This window comes from Apteryx rowi, unplaced genomic scaffold (genome assembly GCF_003343035.1).
Source record: "Apteryx rowi isolate R43461 unplaced genomic scaffold, aptRow1 scaffold_63, whole genome shotgun sequence".
In the NCBI taxonomy this organism is placed as follows: domain Eukaryota; kingdom Metazoa; phylum Chordata; class Aves; order Apterygiformes; family Apterygidae; genus Apteryx; species Apteryx rowi.
The window spans coordinates 2,097,725-2,119,340 of record NW_020450905.1 but is presented as its reverse complement, the minus strand read 5'-3'; the positions used below and the strand labels follow the sequence as shown (position 1 = coordinate 2,119,340).

General features: G+C 40.2%; 1 protein-coding gene across 2 annotated transcripts in view; it reads right to left on the bottom strand.

The window, feature by feature from the left end:
- LOC112974827 (PDZ and LIM domain protein 5-like) overlaps positions 1 to 21,616 on the bottom strand; it is a 128,312-nt gene that overhangs the window by 50,624 nt on the left and 56,072 nt on the right. For both annotated transcript variants that reach the window (XM_026084190.1, XM_026084191.1), the window contains exons 4-5: positions 6,878 to 6,920; positions 4,755 to 5,143 (exon numbers count right to left, since the gene is read on the bottom strand). In XM_026084190.1, coding sequence (XP_025939975.1) covers positions 4,755 to 5,143; positions 6,878 to 6,920 — 432 coding nt within the window. The remainder of the gene's footprint in view (positions 1 to 4,754; positions 5,144 to 6,877; positions 6,921 to 21,616) is intronic.

Below are 21,616 nucleotides of genomic sequence, written 5' to 3'. Positions count from 1 at the left end.
TGTGTGCAATGGCCATTGCACATGGGAAGCCTTTTGCAATTAACAAGGCTGGGATCAGAACCGAGTATTTCGAAAATATAGAGATGTTCTAAAGCACAGCGTGGAGGTATCGATGCTCCATTCCCTCTCTGAAAGTCAAAGACATGGAGCGATTATTTCGTCTGGAAATTTTCCCCACAATATTCCATATGCTATTACCAACCCCTGGGCTAGCAGGCTTACAAGAATACAGGATTTTGAAGCTTGGCTTTCAATAACTGATGTAAAAACCCATGTAACAGCACTGATCTGTTTAGAAAAGGGTAACAGAAAACTCATATTAGGTATCTTATTTCTAAATTCTACATTAATTATCTCAAAGCATTCATCTTAAAGACTCTTTGCACATATATTTATATTTACATGACTTACAGAAGATTAACTTTGCCAAACTATCTCCAAAGACATAACAATTCTATTAAAAAAAAGAACTTTAAAGTCACTTCTGTTTTTGTCACTGTTTCCCCACTGTATTTTTAATGTCCAAGGTGTTTTTTGTAAAGAAAGGTGGAACATATGAATGAGAATGATGTAAATTATTAATTTGTCAACAAGTACTAATTAGGCCTTCTCAATGGGATGTATTAGAAAATACTTAAGCAATGGCTTAAAAAATGATGTGAAAGGTATCACACAAAATTAAAGACTGAATTTACTAAAACTGACACACAGTATTAGTTACTGGTGGAGGGAGGGGTATCGAAACAAGGACAGGGCCATTTCCAGGATGGAGCACAAGCAAGGAACACAGCCAAAATGAAGTAAAGCAACAGAACAGTTAATGGAAAAGATAAATTCTGAAAATTAAAGCAATAAAGTTGTAGAGTTACATGGAAATGTAATCAGTTACATGCAATCGACTGTATTTTAGCGATTAGCACAGCGATATAAGTAGTCTTCCACATTTGCTGAAAGTGGTATTATAAACAAAATATCCTGCTGACATTTCCCCTCGCTTTCTCTCTCCTTACAGATCCTACTGCTCCCTTTTTTAAAGCTGAAGAGTCTCCTGGTAATGACTCATGGAGGCAACAAGGTGGTGCCAGAGACAAAGGAAAACTAAATGAGACAGGTTCTCCTGTAACTCGGTCCTGATGCAAGAGGACAAAAAACAAACCAATAAAACCTCATCCCCAATGCATATAAATAATACTATATGGATGTCACACTTATTTTTGTTGTTTGAATTCGATACCTGGTCCTTCAGCCCATACTCAAACCATTTATGTACTAAAATTGCGTGTCACTAATCTAGCAGTTTTCCTACCACAGCCATAGGTGCAGCAAGAATTTATCAATACACACAAACATCACACAAATGTTCTGTGGAATTAAAAAAAAAAAAATACTGCAAAACTTAACACAGTGAGAAGCAAGATCACATCATGTCCAGTGCAGACCAAAACTGTTTACTACATTAAGAAGTTACTAAAAGAGCTGAAGCTGTTTTGCAAAATTTAAATATAGAACTCTGTAAGAGCTATAATTTTGCAAAACAATAATACATGCTGGTTATTCCGACAAGAAAAACCATCATAATTCATTCAACTCCAGTGCTGTTGATACTAACTTTGTCACTGTTGTTATCTGCAAGGGAAAAAAGGTATTTAATGTGTTAATGCATTCTTTGCTTCTTGAAATATTTTAGGATCTTCCAAATCCAAGCTCTGGTAAAGCCATACATCATATAGAGTCAAACTTCAAATTACCAAGAACCTATAAGGAAAAAATTTAGCCCTCCCTCCCTGATCTTAAACTGAGTGAAGTCCGTGGACATCTTACCTCTTTTAAGCAGCAGGCACATTTTCATGCATGAGTTGGCAAGAAGGTCTTGAAAAAAGCAAAATTGCACATTGCCTAGTGAAGCCAGATTGCTTCCTTTTGAAGCCAGGACTAAGCAAGGGGAACACATCTTCCTCCCTATCCTGAAGTGAAGGCAAATCATTTGCTACTGACAATAGCCATCGTCAATATGGATAAGTCTTTTTTTTTCTTTTTTTTTTTTTTTTGGGGGGGGGGGGAGTCCCCAAGCCATGTTCTCGGAACGCGTATTTTACCTAAGGAAACAGTCTGCAAGCACGATTCATAAGCTCTCGTCCTGCAGAAGATAAAGACTTTACTTCATTCTTGCTCAATGAACTACAGGCAACAAATTTTGCACTGGTGTTTCTAACAGCAGCAGTGACTTCCACACTGCTAAAACGAGGGGAACAATCAGTCCATCATAGGCATTCTTGTCACCTTGTCACACATCTCATCTATGCAGCTAAATAAATACACAATTTCACCTCAACCAGGTAAATTCTCCAGAGTCTAGTGCATGTTTATCATTTAACGGAGTCTATCAATGCTTTTTGCCGATGACAATTTTTAACCCAAATGATAATTTTTAACCTACTACGCGATAAGCGGACTTCTGCAAAATCCAGGCAGTTGGCTCTGGTTTTAATTAGGAGCGAGCAATCCGAGACTGTTTTAAACACAAAGGAGAAGGTTCGGCTCGTTCAAACCTACAAAAAAATTATACGTTACTTACAGCAAGAGCTGTGCTCTTTAAGTACAACAGCAAAAATGTATCCCTGGCTCTCAGATATTTCCAAAGTAGTGAATAACAGCTCAAGAAGATCTTTTGTAAACAGTGTACAACTCTAGTCTAAATAAATTTGCAAAAGGGACGGTGTAACTTCTCTCACTGAATCAGCGCAACACTGTCTTCATGCATAAACAAATTCTTGCTGTAGTAATAAGGATTTGATCGGTGCTTGAAACCAAAGCTGCATAAGTTTAGAGATGGGATTTCTTTTTTCTTTTTTTAAAGAAAAATTAAAAACAGAAGTGAAATGGAATTTATTTCAGATTGATCAATTATTCCAAATTTCAATATTTTTAGTATTTTATAAGTGACATCAATTCCACTTTAATAGGGAGATAGTTAAGTATCATTGTGAAAATGCACTAAGTAGTTACTTGGGTAGCTGCAGATCAATATAAACAGGTGGATTTGGGGGGGCAGAGGGGGTGTTTGTTTTTAACTTTCAGGATGACAAAACTAGGATTTAAGTAGTACCTAAACCCAGTTACAGCCCAAACACCCTGTTCTAATAAAGATGGCAAAATTAAGTACATTTTTACAGCTCCAAAGTTTCTCAAAATTTCCAAAACTAGATCTGTAAGGTTGGCAGCAAGACCGGGATTTTTTAACCTGTCAACAGAGATGCTCTTCGGCCAGTATTATTCATTCCCTAAGTATAAGTAGGGCATTTAACAGTGCTCARCAAGCTACGCTATCTTGGTTACTAAATGCACACTCGATGCCTGCAGCACTTCCTCGCAGGAGGACTTAATTTCCTTGCTATTGTTCACCTTTTTCAGAACTAATTGCTGCTTTTGAAAGTCCACACCTCACACACTGTTTGCTAAAACAGCATTCCTGGAAAGACTGGACAGTCTGCCAGAGCGTATTCAACCGGTCTACCAGCATCGAGCAGGTCCTTGGGATCTCCTGTTTTTATCCCACTTTTGTGCTGCGTGGAAGCACGCCATCATCTGTTTAAAAGGGGCCTAAAAGTTACCATGGCAACAGAGTGATATAAAATGCATAAGGACTGCATTATATGCATGTGCATACGGAAAATATTTGTATTAAAATATAAGGGAATACATGCATAAATAAGTTTTTCTCTCCAGAAGAAGCCTGATTAAACCCACAAATAATCTGTTTTGTACATAAGACGTGGCTGTTTCCCTTTCTGCAGGTGTCTTCATGCAGTCAGACTGGGAGAACATGAGAAAGGATTTGCACTAGACCTATTCCCCCTATCCCTTTTCCTTCTGTAAGGGAAAAYGTTAAGTGTATTTTATTGAGAAATGGGAAATACTAACCATAGCTAGGTTTTAAGCTCTTAAGACTCGAGACAAAAACCAAAACCGTTTGGAAAAGCAGAAAGCCGGTCAACGTATGCAACATAACCTAGAACGATGATACCTTTCAAATTTCATTTTGCTTGACCTAAAGATTGGGTCAATGCTGGCGACAGTAGGTGACACCCYGCAGCTGGCAGAGGGGTCCGCCAAGGCCCTTTCTCGCTCTTCACATTTAGAGTTGAGGGATCGGCATTATAAAACCGCAAAAAGAACCTGTTCAGACCTGATCAACTTCCTTGCACATATCCCCAAATTTCTGCTGTGCTGTGAACTGAATTAACTCTGCATTCTGTCCCTTTTGCTCCCCTTGGGTAAACTTGCYGCACGAGTCCTGCTGGTGTCGCAGTGGTTCGTTCATAACGTCTTATTCCTTATGACGTCTGGGAATCCAGCTGATTCTTCTTGACAAACTGCTCTGCATTTCTGAGTGCCTGCTGCTTTCGACCACCATGCCGGGATCCAAAGTACACAGCGAGACAGAGACGCGGACATTAATACTGAGCTTGTTGTAAGGTTCAAAACACATCGTGATACAAAGGGTCCTGCAAAAAGCATTTTGTGGTCTGATGCAATTTAACAGYGATACTCTGTAGAATTTTGCCCTTAAAAATCACCACCAACAGTCTCACTCGGCACGTCAAAGCAACCCTTTTAACACACAAACTGTTTCTTCAGAGATTTGCTTCTGCAAAGAAAGCAGCTCACCCAAGATGTGCTTTACTCAGCCCTTCAACAAGCCCAGCGGCTCTCCTGCGAGGAATGCAAACGTCGTCCCCCCCGCGGCCACCTACCCATTTTGCAGTTTACTGTCCCCCTGGGTGTCTCTGAGTCCTCGTCGCRGCCCCTCCGCCACCTCCGGGGCCGGGTCGCCGGCCCACGCGGCGGGCTGCCGTGGGACATTAACGGCAGCTTTAGCAGCGCCGGGGGCGGCCGCCTGCAGCTCAGCGTTAGCGTTAACATGCAGTCCGGGCGCAGCGCGGGGGGCCGGGGCGGCCGGCGCGGGGGGCGCGGGTGACGGGGTGAAGGCGGAGGACGGTGACGGGATGGAGGTGACTTTGGAGGAAGCAGCCGCCCCGAACGGCCTCGGTGTCTTATTGTAAGCCACGGTGGCCGGGGAAGCGGCTTTGGGTGCGGCGGGAGAGGCAATGGGCACGGGCTTAACTACTTCCTTAGGTTCTCCCTATGGGAAATAAATAAAAAAGAAACACACAAAAACACACCAACCGCATGCATGTTCCTGAGCAGGTATTTTTGCTGGTAGCGGGGGACGTAACCCCAGTGGCTTGAAACAAAGAAATGAGAGGTCGGCAGAGCAGCAAGCTTTACCAATTCCATAGTAATAAAATTGAAGGAAAAACAAGCCATGCGTTTTAGGAAAGGGAACGATCCAAACATGCCCAATAAACACGAAACCCCAAGATGCTGACTTCTCCCATCACATCCAAGAGATACACGCCACAAAGCAAATTTAAGACAAACTCTCTTGCAAGACCCACCGGATAATTCACATGGAAAATATTAGTAGGTGTTTTTAAATCCACATTCCATCTCTCAAACCCAATGATGTATGTGTTCTCCGTACACGAACAGTACGTGTGTGCATGCACACACACACAGTAGACATTGATCTGTTGATAGGGCCCATATTAAGAGAGAGGAACCAGAGCTCTGCAGCCCATTTATTAGAGGCCAGAGCTTTGGGAGTAAGCAGACTTTTCCAGGTGTATCCTACCGGTATGACCCAACCACCGTGAGGACAAAGGCTTTCCAGGCAGACAGCGGGAAAGGATATCGTCTGATCTCATGAGTACATGAGTCATAAGCAAATACGTAACTCAGGTACTCAAGTTCAACAACGGTTATAACCCTTGTTATAAGGGTTATAACAAGGGATATATGCTATAAGGGATAGAAGAAGAAGTGAAAGACCGATATCCTCTTACATACTTACAACATATTTACAATGCATATATACTTGCAACAAAACCATATGGGAAAATAAAAATATGGCCATTTCGTTTCTGAAGTTATTTTGGGGATAGGGGTGTGAGGAAACAATCTTCTGTTTCCTTTTCTCTCTCTACGAGACAGTCTATTTACAGCAACAGCAGATGAAAAAAAATGTTTCCATTCATACCCTCCAACCTATTCCAGATTATCCTACAAGCTTTTGTTAAAACTTTCTAGCAAGATGATATGTTTTAAGTACGGGGTGAGGCAGCAGCTGTAAACAGTACAGAGACAATTCTCACCCCATGAATGTTCAAGTTGGTCAAGTTTCTCCCTTGTTTTGGTGAGATGCGTTAGAAGGGGAAGCAAGTCCCCCAGCTCTTTCTAGTATTTGAAATTATTCATTCATATTAAACCTGTCCAAAAGAGACTTCATATTTACCCCCGTGAGACTGAAACACTCAAAAAAATGCAAATGCGATGTTTTTGCTGGGAACTTTGCTTTAATCCATGGTTCCCAGACTGCAGCCTTTCTGATCAGGATCACAGATTCACAAAACAGTAATGCACTATACATTACTGATGGCCGCTTCAGAGGACGTTCAAGTACAGGTTTGATGACAGGGATGCCCAGTCCTCTGAAAGCACTGTCAGGTTTGGAAACAGCCTACTTGGCAAAAAGTGGCACTAGCTTTAAAAAAAATTCAGAAAGTTGGAAGACTTTCATGAAGTCTTGCACCTTTTCATGGATAATCATTTGACAGCTCTCAAATCTCTTTTGGAAATAAAAAAAAAAAAAGTCATTCCTAGTACCACAAAATTTGAATCTTTATGTGACACAAGGCAATTGAGCATGCTATATGGAAAGGAAAGTTTGAATGACAGTTCTTAACAACAGGGTTTGACAGATGGGTAACAGTTAGTACCACATGCTACATTTCTTGGCTGTTGATAATGAACATACCTTTTGTACATGAACAGGATCAGGTTTTGGTACAGTCGCCACTCTGGAAGAGAAAATATACGCATTATCTTAAAAATCAATTCTTTAATGGTTAAGCATCTCCCTCTTCCAACTCACCACGTCCACCCATGGAGGTATGAAATATGTTTTTGTTTTCCTTCCTTGGAAGGAAACAAAAATTATTTGAGTTGAAACTACAACACTGTGGTTAATACAGGATAAAAGCACAAACAAACTGGATGAACTTATGCAGATAAAACATCAGGAGCTCTAACATCTACCACCAAGTACTATTTGATTTATATTATAATGATACCGTATCACTAGTTAAGAGACATTAGCTCAAATTTGCTTATTGTTTTTTTTCCCTTCATATGAAACGGTATCATGTAACTCAAAAGTTCCGGGCAGATAAACTGAGTTTTAACAGAGCATAACCCTTACTCAGGGTTAAAACAGAAAACTTCTCTTAAGCATGACAACACAAAATTTCTTCCAAAGGACTGTTATCAAATTAAGTAATACGGAAACTTTTTGCATAACGTTGGTTCTTCAAAGGTGAGCTTAGTGTAACTCAAACTCCACAGCAGATAGCAAAAAAATTTCTCCCGAACAATGAGTGCATTGACCCTACCGCGGGCTGGTGGGAAGCAGAGGAAAGAGCGCAATGGGAAGGACGAAAAAGAATCGACAAGTTTTGTTACACCAAAATCTTAGCCGGTGACCATGGTTAAATACCATGGTTAAAAAGCATCTCACTTCATTTATAGTTTTTTCCAGATTTGCACATATCCATGTGCAAAAACACACACACACACACACACACACACACACACACACACTGCAATTTCGAAGAACAACAAAAACCAACCCACTAACTTTTCGTGCACAAACACTGTTGCTGATATGTTTTAGGGGCTTCTCGCTGTTTTGGTAGAAAGTGGCTTCCTGCCACATTTCAAAACATTTCTTGCCATTTGGTAGCTGCTCAGAAAAGCTGGCATCCTACAAATGATCCAAAAAACAGTAATTACATCCTGAGTGACATCAAACAACCCTGATTGCCTACACATCTTTTAAACAGGGTTTTGAAGAACTGAAACTGGACTGTTATTTCTAAAAGATAATTTGCTGGGCAGGTGCAAAGATCAATTTAACTGGAGATGCGTTAACAGAGGCTACAATTTAATTAAACACCTCTCCTGCACAAATCAGTTTTACCATCTCTAGCAGGAAAACACAGAGGGTTAGTTGGAATCAGGCCACCCTTGGTCCATTTAACTGTTGTCTTCTCAACTTTTAAGAGCTGAGCAGAGAGCAGGTCTTGTGCTTTTTGAGGAGTGGGTCTGGTGCCCCCTTTCCCCCAGAGTTTCGAGCCCATGCGAATGCCGACCTCGCGCCTGCCACCGCGCCAGGCTGCATCATTCAGCACTCCGAACTGCAGTGTCAACTGGCAGCAACAAAAGCAACAAGAGGAAGAAACGCCAATGCATACGGAAACTCTTCTTTCTTTTAAGGACTAGAACTAGCAAGAAACATGTATGTCGCTCCACAGCTTAGGCACATATTTTTTAACAATGTAACTTTGAATATATTGAATATTTATCAAACTGGCCTAACAGTGAAAAAAAAAAAAAAAAAGGATATTAATTTTTCAAGTCAACTACCATATTTAATGGTTGAGAAAGAAATTTCTGTTTGCTGCAGCTGGACCCTGAAGTTCCACTCTCATAGCAAGAACATACCAAAGTTTTTTTTTTTTTACAAAATAATTAAATCTGAGGTTGCAGTGTATGAGATTGTGCTATATTCATCTCTATACACTGGAATTTTTGCTCAGCGCTACTTCCAAATGATCTGAAGACATACTTGCTCTTCAAAATTCATGTTTAAAAATACCATACAAAAAAAGCTCTCAATAACCAAAATGTTCCCAATGTTCTTGTAACATTTGGAGTCAGACAGCATACCATTACTTTATTTCTCCCAAACATACTTGAAACAAGGACATAAATTTGCGTGTCCCAGACATACTTCAAACAATTTTACTTGGCCTTGTGGACTTCAGACCATAATCAGACTAGAATCTGTGATTTATCCAGGATTGCATGCAGAAAATGCTCACCCAGCAAACTGAGCCACCAAGATCTGAATGTGAAAAATGTGCGGTGCTTAGACAAGACAGCACAAAAGGAAATGCACAGTTCAAGCGCAAAAGCAAAACACGTCCGACGCACACGTTTAAGAAAATGCTTCCTTTAGAGCTTAAAGCTTGACGATTGCTCTCAGGATTGTGATAGATATTAGTAAAATCACTTTTCTGCTTTGCTAATTAACTGCAGACTCGTGTACATTTTTTGAGTCAGTAGCAGTTAGCTGCCCACCGAGCCTAACCTAACCATGTCAGGAYTACTTGCTGTTGCGGTTAAGCAGGCTGCATTAACCACTGATGATAAAGGCTTTCAAGCCGATACAAAACGCTTGCCTTGTTACTACCCATTAAAAAAGTAGGACGGCTTGAAGCAGAAGGACATTTTCTGAATGACTTAAAACTAGCTGTTCAGGATATTAGTTTATATAATATTTTAAGTAACATACACACAAAAGACATAACAAAGACAAAAGCTTGGTATAAATGCTTATAATAGACAGCACACACGCAAGCTGCTGGCAAATCATGGTTATCTGAGCCAGCCCCAGGCTTCAGCTGCAAGCGTCTTAGGAACTATCAGACCCAATGAAAACACAAGCAGCAACCACCAGTTACTGACAGCCCTAATACTGAAAATGAAAGTGCATGCAGTTTTTGCACATGCTTCTCCAGCAAGCTTGTTTGTCCTTTCAAAAAAAAGCTATATTTAGGCTGTGTAAACAGTTCATTCGGACCAGACAAACATGATCAGATCCGCTCCGTAAACACACCCCAAGCTGGTCCTCCCCTCTGAATACTTCTGTGACATTGAATGCAAGTCAAAACATTCCAGCTTCCCGCGCAGCCTTATTAGGAAAACAAATTGGTCTGCTCCTTACTGTAAGCAATGTACCCAGCAAAAACTATTCATTCTTTAAATTCTCATTTTATTCATTTCCTTTCCAAGTATTTCACCCATAAAAAACATGCCAAGAATGTAACAGGATCCCTCTATAATTACTAATACCTAGAAAAATCCATAATTAAAGCTGAAGTTACAGTATTTCATGCTACTGTAACAGATACAATTTGCTATGCCATCTCCAAAGACAGACCTTCAACACAAATACTGTAATCTCAATAGTTAGTGCTATGGAGTTAAATTCAATATAAAGCAGGATTCTCAGGACAAGTCTCAGCTGTCCTGTGTACACAACTCCAAAAGGGAGGCCCAAACACATCAGCTACAAATCTGAGAAGCTTCACTGAATCCAAACTCCAAAGGACGTTTCCGAGTTAGTCTCTCCTCTCCACTTGAAGTCCCATCATGCTAGTCCTTCTGCCCCTTACTAGCATTATATTCATACTTTACAAGCAGATGCAAAACTCAACAGAAAAATCACAGGGAGGTAACCGCGTTTATCAGCCTATCTATAAATAAGAGGAATACACAATACCATTATTAACATAAGTTTTGGGGTTTTTCCCATCTCTGTATCTTAAAGAATTGCTCGTAAAGTTAATCTGAGAAACAACAACAACAAATTGCAAAAATCTTTACTCCTAAAATGAAGTTCAGGCTGAGTTCAGGCTCAGGAGAGCTTTCTGCAAAATTTGAATAGGTAACTTTCTAATAGGAGGGAAAGAGAGAAGGAATTTTTTCCCCTCATTTTCAAAATTAACTCCTTTTTTCCTAGCTGATCAATCAGGATATAGTTTTTGGCAGTAGATATTATATCCCTGAGAAGCCACTGGTCAGATCTTCTTTCTGAAAATCTGATCCTTTAATGGCTTTGCCATTTTAGCCTACAGTTCTGTTTTTTGGCTTCTCTTTATTTGTAGACAGCAGTCAGCTGACAGGGTAGAAAGCTAAATGCATTTGCTTTTCGAAAATTAGCCAACTCTCATGAACAAACATGACAGGCAGAAAACGTTTAATGTATATAACAAGCTAGGACTTTTACTAGGGGTTATCGGAAGGAAAACAAACGCAGACGTAATTTAAAGCAAAGAAAAAAGAGCTATCCAAATATTTCTTTTCCTAGACCAAAACCCTTGCTCTATTACAGACATAATTCATTTCTTACCAACCTTGCTCTGGATCACAGCAATGAAAGGGAAAAACATTCTTTAGCTGGCTTTTCGTTACAACATCTACATTATCAGGAATGGTTGTCTTACAGACACTAATAACCTGAGCAGCCTGCCAAGGCAGTAACATAACATACAACTACATTTCCCACAGGTTTGTAGAAACACATACAAAATGCCCCAAGCAACAGAAGATGATAAAGCTTCTAAATTGCTTCAGTAGTCTTGCCAGGACAAGCACTGGTGGCCGAAACACTGCAAACCTGTGCGCATCCCAATGCATGCCAAAGAGGAGGCAGCAGAATTATCTTTAAGGACTAAATGAGAATACTCGATGTACTGGAATCCTTCGCCCTCATTACAAAAAGGAGATGACTTTTTTTTTTCCTTAAGAAACGTGGCAGCGTTTTCAAATCGATGGTCATCATGCTTGGTGACATATCAACAGGCTGTTACGGGCTGTCAACGACAATCTTATTTCTCAAGCCCCTCTTTTTGTTAGGGTTTATTATAGGAGTTTTCATTTAGTTGAACATGTCAAATTATGTCATTATCCAAATATGGAAGGAGCTTTATTTAAAAATAACTTCTGTGGACATTTAACACATTTAATTCCAAAGGAAATGTTAATTACAAACAAACACAATGCACAATGACATGCTGACTGGCTGCTTAAGGAAACAAAAGACAATCTCAAACCAGTGCTATACGGGAGCTAAGCTGGGACACTAATTTGTTTTTTCAAAGCACGATGGCATTTCAGATACTATATAGCTCAAGGAGTCTTACTGCTAACCTCTCTCTCGTTCAGTAAACTACTTCTTACACTCAAAACGCATTCTTTCTTCTCTTGCCCTACAAAAACAGGCCATAAACTGGTGACAATTCAAGAGTTAAAATGCAAAGACCAGCATGCACACAATTCTCTCAGCATTAAGAAAAACAAAATACTGAAAAGTGTTTCTGTGGATTCTCAGTTTATATCTGAAACGATAGAAAAATAGTCAGATTTTGCATTGAAATAGTCAGATTTTGCACCACTTTGAAAGAACTGGTGTTCGGACTTTCGGTCTTCACACTCTTTGCTGAGATGTATTTAATGGACTAAGCTGGGAATATTTTGGGGGTATTCTGGGGTATTTTTTTCTTGACAGAAGAGTATGTGCTCAATATATACCATCTCTGAAATATTGCTTTGTTATATTTAGCCTAGGAATATTAGCCTGTGAATCACTCTCAACTGATTTTAAATTTTCAGTAAATGTAAAGAGGAGAAATGAATATAATGTAACAGGTCAGTATTTTACACTGCGTTTATGCTATATAATACCTTTATGTCCTCACATCACGCACTCCCTCAGGACATCAGATTAAGGTCAGGTAGAAGCAAGAAAAATTATGATCTTCCTTTATTGCTCATTTGATATTCAGCCAAATCAATCCTAGGTCCTCTTCTTAAATTTAAATACGGTCTAGGATGTTGCGATTGTGTGTTAAAACAAACAGTGCTGACATTTTAGGGGAGGAAGAAGTTGCCTTCTCCTTCAGTGCTCCCACCCACAAAGGATCAGTTGTTTTCAGGACCTCCCAAAGGCAACCACCGCTCATAGTCTCATTCCTGTGGTCTGCGGCAACCCCTACTGAACACATTTGTAAAGAGAGTTTAAGTGCAGTCAGACAATATTTTATTCTATTAAAACAAAACCAAAAACAAACAAAAAGCAAAGGAAAAATACGTGGAACTTATCTCGCTCACCTTCTCACTGACAAAGACTTTTTAAAACACGCCTTTAACCCTCATTAAGGCAGAAGAGGTTTAGAAACCTAGAAACCCCACGCACACGACCCAACACATTATTTGGTATCTTCTCTGGGTACTTCACATAACCGGGCGACGTGACCACTAGGACCTGAAGCCGACCAAGGCACAGCGCAGGACAAACACCTGGACCCCCAGAAACATGCTGCTCCTGTTACCGAAAACGGCTGGTTTTGGTCTCACGCGAGGTGAAGTCCAAGACCGTGGTGGGATTTCTTGCTCCAGCTGAGGGCTGGCGCTTGGACAAGGAGGAGGACATCTGTCTGCTCTGCCCATTACTCTCTGGGCAGAGCTGGGAAAGGGAGAGCGCAGCTGCTACCAAGTTATGGCCTGCGTGTCAGATCACTACGGGTAGTCCCAAAAAACAATTATGGAGCCAATCATTGTAGCTCAGCGTATCTAAATTCTGTCATCTAGCTCACTAGGTAGTAACGCATATTCTCTCTGATATGCTCTTCATGAGCAATGGGAAAACTAATGGCTCACGTGCAAGACTAGCTTATGCTTTACCTTCATCAGTGATGGCAGCTACTTCTTATCAGTTATGCCTTACTTTTTTTTTTTTTTAAACTATTTCTAAAACCGCCTTGCCAAGCAACTATGTCTACACAACACTTAAATGCAAATGACAAGACAGAACAAAAGGAGGCCTTCAGCATCTGTACCCTGGCTTAAAATGAAGTGGAAGTTACACATTTAATGTCTTTAGAAGTGTTTATTAGATACTAATTCTAACACAGCAAGCTACCTTTTAAAAATAGCAAGCTTAATAAAAAACATAGGTCTAAATGACTTGCCGACCTAGACATTCCTCCAAAACCCTCAAAAAAAAAAGCTAGACTAAGTGCTGACTTCAGTCTGTCATCAAATCTAAGTTATAATTTAGGAGATTCAACATTTAATATACTAAATTATTTTTTCCAGTGCTTTCCACAATATGGTGACTAATGTTTATGTTACCTCCTTTGTCTAAAACACAGCTCAAATAAGCTCAAAAGTGCAGCCACATGTACTTTAACTGGAAATCATCACGACAACCAACCTCCTCAACCCCCAGCATACCCTTATTTGGGAATGGCTTTCATAACTGCATACTTGGGAAAGAGCATTTATATCAAGTTCCTTCTCTCACATGAAGTAAACTGGCAATTTGGACAGCCATTAGATAATGATATTTTTACTTCTTTCTGAAGCTAAAAACATCATCTCTCCTCTATGAAGCAGCTCACCCATTCATGGCTTTATGAAGAACTATGAAAAAAATATTGTGGAAGAGTAGTTAACCAAATGAGTTGAAATCCCAGTTCCCAAGATGTCAGGCAGCTATACCAAAAAAGGAGCCAAGTCCCTCTTCCCAACACCAGCAGCAGGAACAGTCGTCAGCCCACGCAGACACCCGAAACGCTGCCCAGGCTTCTTTGGCCTGATTCCAACTATACCCTCAAGCCTCCTGTTTCTTGCTGACCCATTATTATGATGCTGGAACAATTCGAGCAACCTAATACTAGAATTAGGTCAATACTGTGAAGGCTTTCAGAAAACCTTTGCTGAATTTTGGTCAATATTGTGAAGGATTTTAGAAAATTGCTCCTTTGAAGTTCTGGACTGAAACCTTTACTTCATGGCAGGGGGTACTTTGGTGTTCAGAGCTGTGCATCTCCAGCTGGTTCTGAACTGCGTGGACATGTCTTCAGCCTGTCCCAACTGCTTGGCTGTCGGTTGCTCAGAAAAATTGCTGAGCTCGGGCCTGGTCCAGAAAACCCAGAGACACGGCAGAAATCACTAATAAAGGTACATAAGACTAAATACACTAAAAAGGATCAACTCTGTATTCTCTTTAATAGACTATGCTATGGCTTCAATTCTTTGCAGGTTAAGGTCAAAAATATCTTTAAGCATCCGTCTGACTCCTGAGTGTGACCCACTACCAAAACAGCAATTTTTTTTTCCTCAGAGAAAACTCACATTTTTTTCTTTCAGCCCATCAGACATCTCCTTCTCCCCTCCTACCGCACTCCAGCAGGGAGGGATGACATTCACCCTCGCGGTATGGTGCCTCACCTCGGGGTACAGCTGCCAAGGCGCCTTCCTTCTCCCACTACATTATGTTTATTACAGAACCAATTTAACGAACATGCACTTGCCAGAAGAAGTTAACTTCTCCTCTACAGTCCCTTGCTTTTGTTGGCCTTTATCATTTCCGTGTATTGTTCATACATTTATATATTTAAGGTCATTGGTTTAATAGCGTGTATTGCAGGTCTAGCATGGCGAGAAAAGCTATGCAAGTCTCAACACTGCCTACTGCTACAATTGTCTATTGTAGCTTTAGGTGTCTAAACATTTCTAGCTGAAAGACGTCTTATAAGAAAGCCTCCAACTATTGTTTCTAAAGGCCTCAGGTCAGCACGGCCAACAGGTCCCACCACACCTTTATGAGAAAGTAAAGTCGAAGTCAGAGCAGCTGCCAGAGGAGATTCTGCAGCTGGAAATTATTTTGTTTACTGCAAGAGCTAAGCAAGAAAAATTACAAAGAAACAACAATCTCAAATAGTTAATTCCTGTAGTCCGTACAGGAACAAAGTACAATGGAAATTCTAACATTCATTTATGTAAAGGTACATAAAGTTCTTCCAACATTCACAGCCACAGTGAAAGAAGAGAAAATGAACAATCCCATCCGACCCAGACTAGTCCAGCTAACCAGAGTTTTCCCTTCCCACAGTCTTAGCTATAGAAAAGTAGTTTTTACCCTTTTCTGCTCAAAATACTTAGGGAAAAACATTCACAGCATGCACACAGGCATATGAAGCAATTAACTGCTTTTGTGAGCAACTAATCAGTGATGCAAAGCTGATGCAAAGCACTTGACAGTCACAAAGCCTGCTGAGACTTTCACAACGCGGCAAACTACTTCTGTTATAAAGTAAGACAAAAATAAGCAAGCAACCTTTGACAGGAGCAATAAATGCTTCTATTGCCTCATGGGGTTTTACGGTTCTGTGCCACAGATGTGACTTTCTACTGATAACACCCTGGAATTTTTCAAAGGCTGGAATTTTTCAAAAACTGGGGGAAAAAAAACTTTTTGCAGAATTCAGCTGCACTGGGGAGAACATCTGCATTTGAAAAGAAGGATTTTTTTTTCCTTGCAGGTGGATATCAGACTAAAACCAAATGAGATAGGAAGGTTTCTTATTCAAGATCTGATTTCATCTTTTTTATGCTACACAGACCGTCTTCTCATACATCATTTTTTATGTTACATACATATTCCACTCCCCCACCTCTCCATGTTGTACCACTATGAATTATTTGTCTCTTCTTCAGGAGGTGAGCACCTTAACACTTTTCTTCTCTGTTTATAGATGCTGTACTCTGCAGGAGCCAAGCACCTTTCCGTTAGATGGTGCAACAGATACATATCTAAGCAACCTTCCACCACTTGCTCTCAGCCTGTATTTAGCTTTCTTTCAGACCTCTAGAGAAGCCTGCATACCTGAAAACTCGCTTACTTTTCCCAGCATTACTACAAATCCTATCTTTCCTATGCTGTTACACTTTCATGGTACTGCCGCTAACTTTCTGGGGCGCGTTTATTTTCCAAGCCGCCAACTATTAATTTGTTCTCGTTACATTATTCACTAGAACAAGATAGCCAGAGCCTTGCTCGTGAGCCAGGACACAGCAACTTTGATTCTCAACAGCTGAGAGATGATCTTGCATGGCATAGGAGAGGTTTTATTTAAACACAGTCTCATTTTCTCCTGTGGGCAGATGCTTAGGAACGGTTTATCTAACACCACTGGGGCAACTCGGGGATCTACCTTGTTCTCTTCTTTACCTCCCGCAGCCACAGAGGGGAAGAAGTTGCTACCTGAAATTGAAAGGCTGAACAAATGTTTTGGGTTACCTGCACAGGCACTATATACATTAATTATTCATCTGACTCTCTCAGTTAACTTGAACTATTTTTAGCATATGAAGGATGCAGCACATTTTTAAACCACATAAGCTTCTTTTAATCCATTTAGAGACAACTGTCTCTTGACAGATCATCACATATCCTTTTATAATTAAAAAATGCCTGCAAGTTAGCATCATAAACCCGGCATGTCCGAGAGGTGCTTTTCAAAGGAAAATAACAGGTGTGGGACATGCTCTTCATTTGGGAACACAAAAGTGTAAATAGAGACAAGTGACATGGCTTGTGGCACCCAAACAGCGAGCCAATGTGTGTTTATGAAGGAGAAATGGTACAAATTTCACAGCAGACTCTGAAGCAGGTTAGACTTGGGTGTAATGCTGGCAGGTAAACGACATTGGTACAGATGTATAATGCCAGATTCTGAGCTGTAGGGAACCCTTACTGGAGAGAATACAAGGAAAATTATCCTCCCCTCATTCTTAGTATTAAGGTTACAGGAGCAAGAGTAAGCCAGTTTTCAAAACCAAAATCACAATAAATGACTTTTCTAAGTATATCATACAACCCGGATAATACAGCAAGTACAAAAACCACATCTTCTAAAAAAGGTGACACAGTTTCAGTCTCAAATATATTCACGTACTATTCAAATTTGCCGGTAAGAAGGAGCATATTCTAAGAAATGTTTCAGCTTCTCAAAGTGTAAGCTTTTCCATTTATCTCGAGTTGGCCAAAAGCACAGGAAGCACCACTGTTCACGCACGACTGCCAAACGATTGCCAAATCCCAAGGCTACTTCAGGTTCTGGGAAACAAACCAACAGTGCTCGAAAACTTTATGATCAGAAAACTTTTGGACCCGGGTCAAACAGTTATTATTCCAGCTTGCTGTCTCTCTGGCAGTCTCATTAAACTATTGAATTCAGGAGACGTTTGACTAACGTTATCAGTGGAGGATCAAAATCGGCTACAAGAGCGCTTTGCCTAACTTCTGCAGAGTCACCATTTTCTTGCCGTTCTGACGTCTCCCTCTTAACACTCTTCTTTACATAATATTGGGGGGAAAAGTATTGCTCAGTGTCGCAAAGCACTACAACCAGTACAGTTATGCTAACCTCAAGAAGTTTTTAATCAGATTGTTTTTAAATTGGTCACATCGGCAAAATTAGGTGTTTACTGCCATCTTCTATGACACAGCTTTTTGCAGTTCAATCAGAGGCCTCTGACGGCTTCCTCGAATAAAAATTCCAAGTGGAAAACAAGACGCAGGCAATAGGATGGCAATGATGATGGTAATCATGGTTTCCATCCAGATGAAAGACTTTCTTCAAGCTTATGTCCCAGTCCTCAACCCTTCACCTGCACAAAACACACGTCGGAAACAGACCGTGGAGTAATGTTACCTGTGACCGGCAATAGCTTTTCTGGCTACGCAGCGGCACGCTAGGAGAAGCTAGCGCGCCCGGAGGATGCTCGTTTCCAGTCTGTTACTGGTCTGTGATGGGACAATGATGAAGTCACTTCAGTTTTCCCATGTCTAGCCACCCTATGTTTAAAAGGCCTTTAAACCAAAATTAAAAGCAAAACCAAATACCTCTGGCTACATAAATAAATGAAAAATGTAGCAATTAGTGCAATACTGTAGCAAAACAAAAAGAGATTTGATCAGTTAAGTCATCTCACAGTCATCTCAGTCTAATGACAAATTTGCTGTCTTTTATGCACATACAGGCCAAACCTGCTCTAACTCAAGGACCATAGCTGGCATAAAAGCAGAGTGGGCAAAATTGGAAAAGTAATTTATTATGTGCTAAGGGAGGAGCAATTCTTGAGAGCCAGGGGGAGGCAAGGATAATTCTTCCACATCTAAACATATTACTACCTCTTTTAACATACCCCTTGCATAGTCTCAGTTACTGAGTCCACAGAAAAGTGCCAAAAAGTTCTCCTAACGCATGGATACAGACAACTTATCCTGACATATCCGAGTGCCAGGCCCTTCAATATTCCCTCCTAGTCCCATGTCAACTGGCTCAAGGTTTGGCCAGGTATTTTTTGCCCTTTAAAGTAAAGGCCATCCACATACAGGATATAAACAAAATTAACCAAGCTAAAAYAGAGGATTATATATTTCTTTAGTGGCACCGTGTATTCCGCAGATGCAGAAAAAGCCTGCTAGGAGGTAGAACTGCAGCATTTTGGACATTGCACACAAGCACTGTAGGACTTTATTACTGTAATATTTGTTTCCACACACCAAAGCAAAGCTACTCTGGGCAGGATACTCTGTTTGTCATACGTGGAGGGGTTTGTATTATTTTTTAATCTCTGCAATTCCGCATATACCTTCCAATCTCTTGATTTAGCTCAACCAAGGTGGTTTCCTCAAACACACACGTACCAAACAATTCTCTGCATCCTTAAAAAAAGCATTGATATGAGTGCCCATGAGTAGCACCCATGAGTAATATTTAGACTAGACAAGTACATGCATTATTGGGTGTGGAAGAGTTTTAGCAGCTGTATTATTCCAATGCAGCTGTTCACAATTACTGGCATGCGTTGTGAGGCAATTCTGACTAGAGATATTGTTTAATCTATATATAAATGCATTATTTTGCTACTCAAAAGTTTGGCATTTAGATGGTAACTGCAAAGCTTCAAAACAAGTCTATCTGTGAAGTCCCAGCTGGCTATTTTAAAGTGTGCCAACAGAATTAAAATGTCACTAAAGATCATGCCACTCTCCGAGCTATCTGTGTTATTTTAAGCAGTGAAGATAAACTGTTGCCAACTTCACATTGTTTCCTTACATCTTTCACTCAATAGCTATGGACGCAGCTTAAAATAAACGTACAAGGACAATGACACCACACGGCAAATGCTTGCTAACGAGCCTCTGAAATTCCAAAAAGGCACCGGATGGGCTGCATGGGTCAAGTTAGAAGTGGATCGAAAAGTTTCACCTGATCTTATGAATGGCAAATCCCCCCCCCGGAGACCAGCTGTACAGGAGAACCATGCGCTCCTTCAAATAGGTTAGCATCCACGGGATCTCTTTAATCCACACCAAAATGCTCCCACCTCATCTGCCCTCATGGACCTTTAAGGTCCCCGCGCCACTCCTGGCAATTCTCCTCACACCTCCTTGTCTGATCGTCAACCTGCCACAGGGACCTACAGCAGGGCATAGTATTACACCACTGATGACATATCCTATATCTCCATTTCCACATTTTTACCTAAATAGATGACAGCTAAGTCTGACAGATCCTCTTTGGGGAGATCAGAATAATTTAAAAACTTTTTTTTTTTTTTAAAGAAGAAAAAGCATTGAAACAAGTCAAGAAGTAACTTAACAACTGGTGACTCAAAATGAGAAAAGTACTCAGTGGTATTAAAAAAAAAAACCAAAAAAACCCACAAAACCAACCAGCGGGAACTTGGTGTGTCATAAGAGGGATCTGATGAATTCTTCGCATTTTTTAAGAATAAAATCATTCGGGTGAATTATACAATGAATAGGGTGAGTGAAGAGCAAATATGCAGTGTTTGCGATTACTCTAGCTCACCCCCATACTTCCTTTTGGCCTCACCCACAGTGTGCAGCTATTCATGATATCTCCTCCTAACAAGGAGACATTCTCTAGTGCTAATGTATTGGAAAAAAAAAAACTCAGCCAAGAAAAATATCCATGATCAAAATTAAAGGTTTAGCTTTAAAATAAAAATTGACCATGAAATTACATCTCCAAACAAAGCCCCAAAGAAAACAGCAACCTTTTCCATCCCTCTTTAAAAAAAGACAGAAAGAAAAATAAAACAAAGAGGAATAGTTTCATCGTGTCATTTATTCAGATCTTGATCAAAGGTGAGCTGCGTCTGCTGAATACTGGCTTAAGGCAGAAACAGTTCAGGTCCAGCCCCGCAAGGTATTAGGTTACTCCAGGAAGGCTGCTAAATGCCTCAGGCTCCATTAACTTTAACAGGAGATGAAACCCTTCTCTTTAAACAAAGACCTTTTTTTTTTTTTTTTTTTGCCACATCAAGAGAAATTCAAAACTTTGTAACTGTATTTCATTCCCAAGTGCTTTTGTTACTTCTAGCATAAAATAAAAAAAAGCATATCTAAGTTAAAAATAGGAACCCACCATCGCCACAAAGATACAAGTCTACCAGGTAAGTACAGCCTTATGATTACATGAAATGTATTTCTGATTTCTCCAACTTTTTTTTTTTTAAATGATCGACAGAAATATTGAAATAATACTGATTTTAAGCGCTGGCATGCTACCCCCAAGGCTTTGTGGAAAAGGACTGAATTGTAAAGCTCTTTCCTGCCTTCCAAAACTGGGAAGAAGATAACTGATTACTCTCTTTTGGCCAAGGGATTCCAAGATAACTATCAACTGCAGACACATTTAAGAATTTAAGTACTTGAGAGGCCTTGAATGGAAAACATTACACATTTTTGTACTTCTAAACACTGTTAGACGTTACACCTAACGCAGTACGTGTATTTTAGTGACTCCATGTGTCACTGAAGCTTACAAAGCCACCTCGCAGGAGCAGACTGCATTTAAGGAAAAAATAATCTGCTAGCAATCAAGTAGCATTAGTTATCTCTGAAGTCACCGTGCTCATTAAAACTTTGGCTTTCTAAACTGCATAGGATGTTTTAAGAACGTATTCTACATACTATTTTTAGCCTTTAGCACGGAAGCATAACAGCTATAAAGGATACTATATAGTAAGTAGAGTTTAAAATACT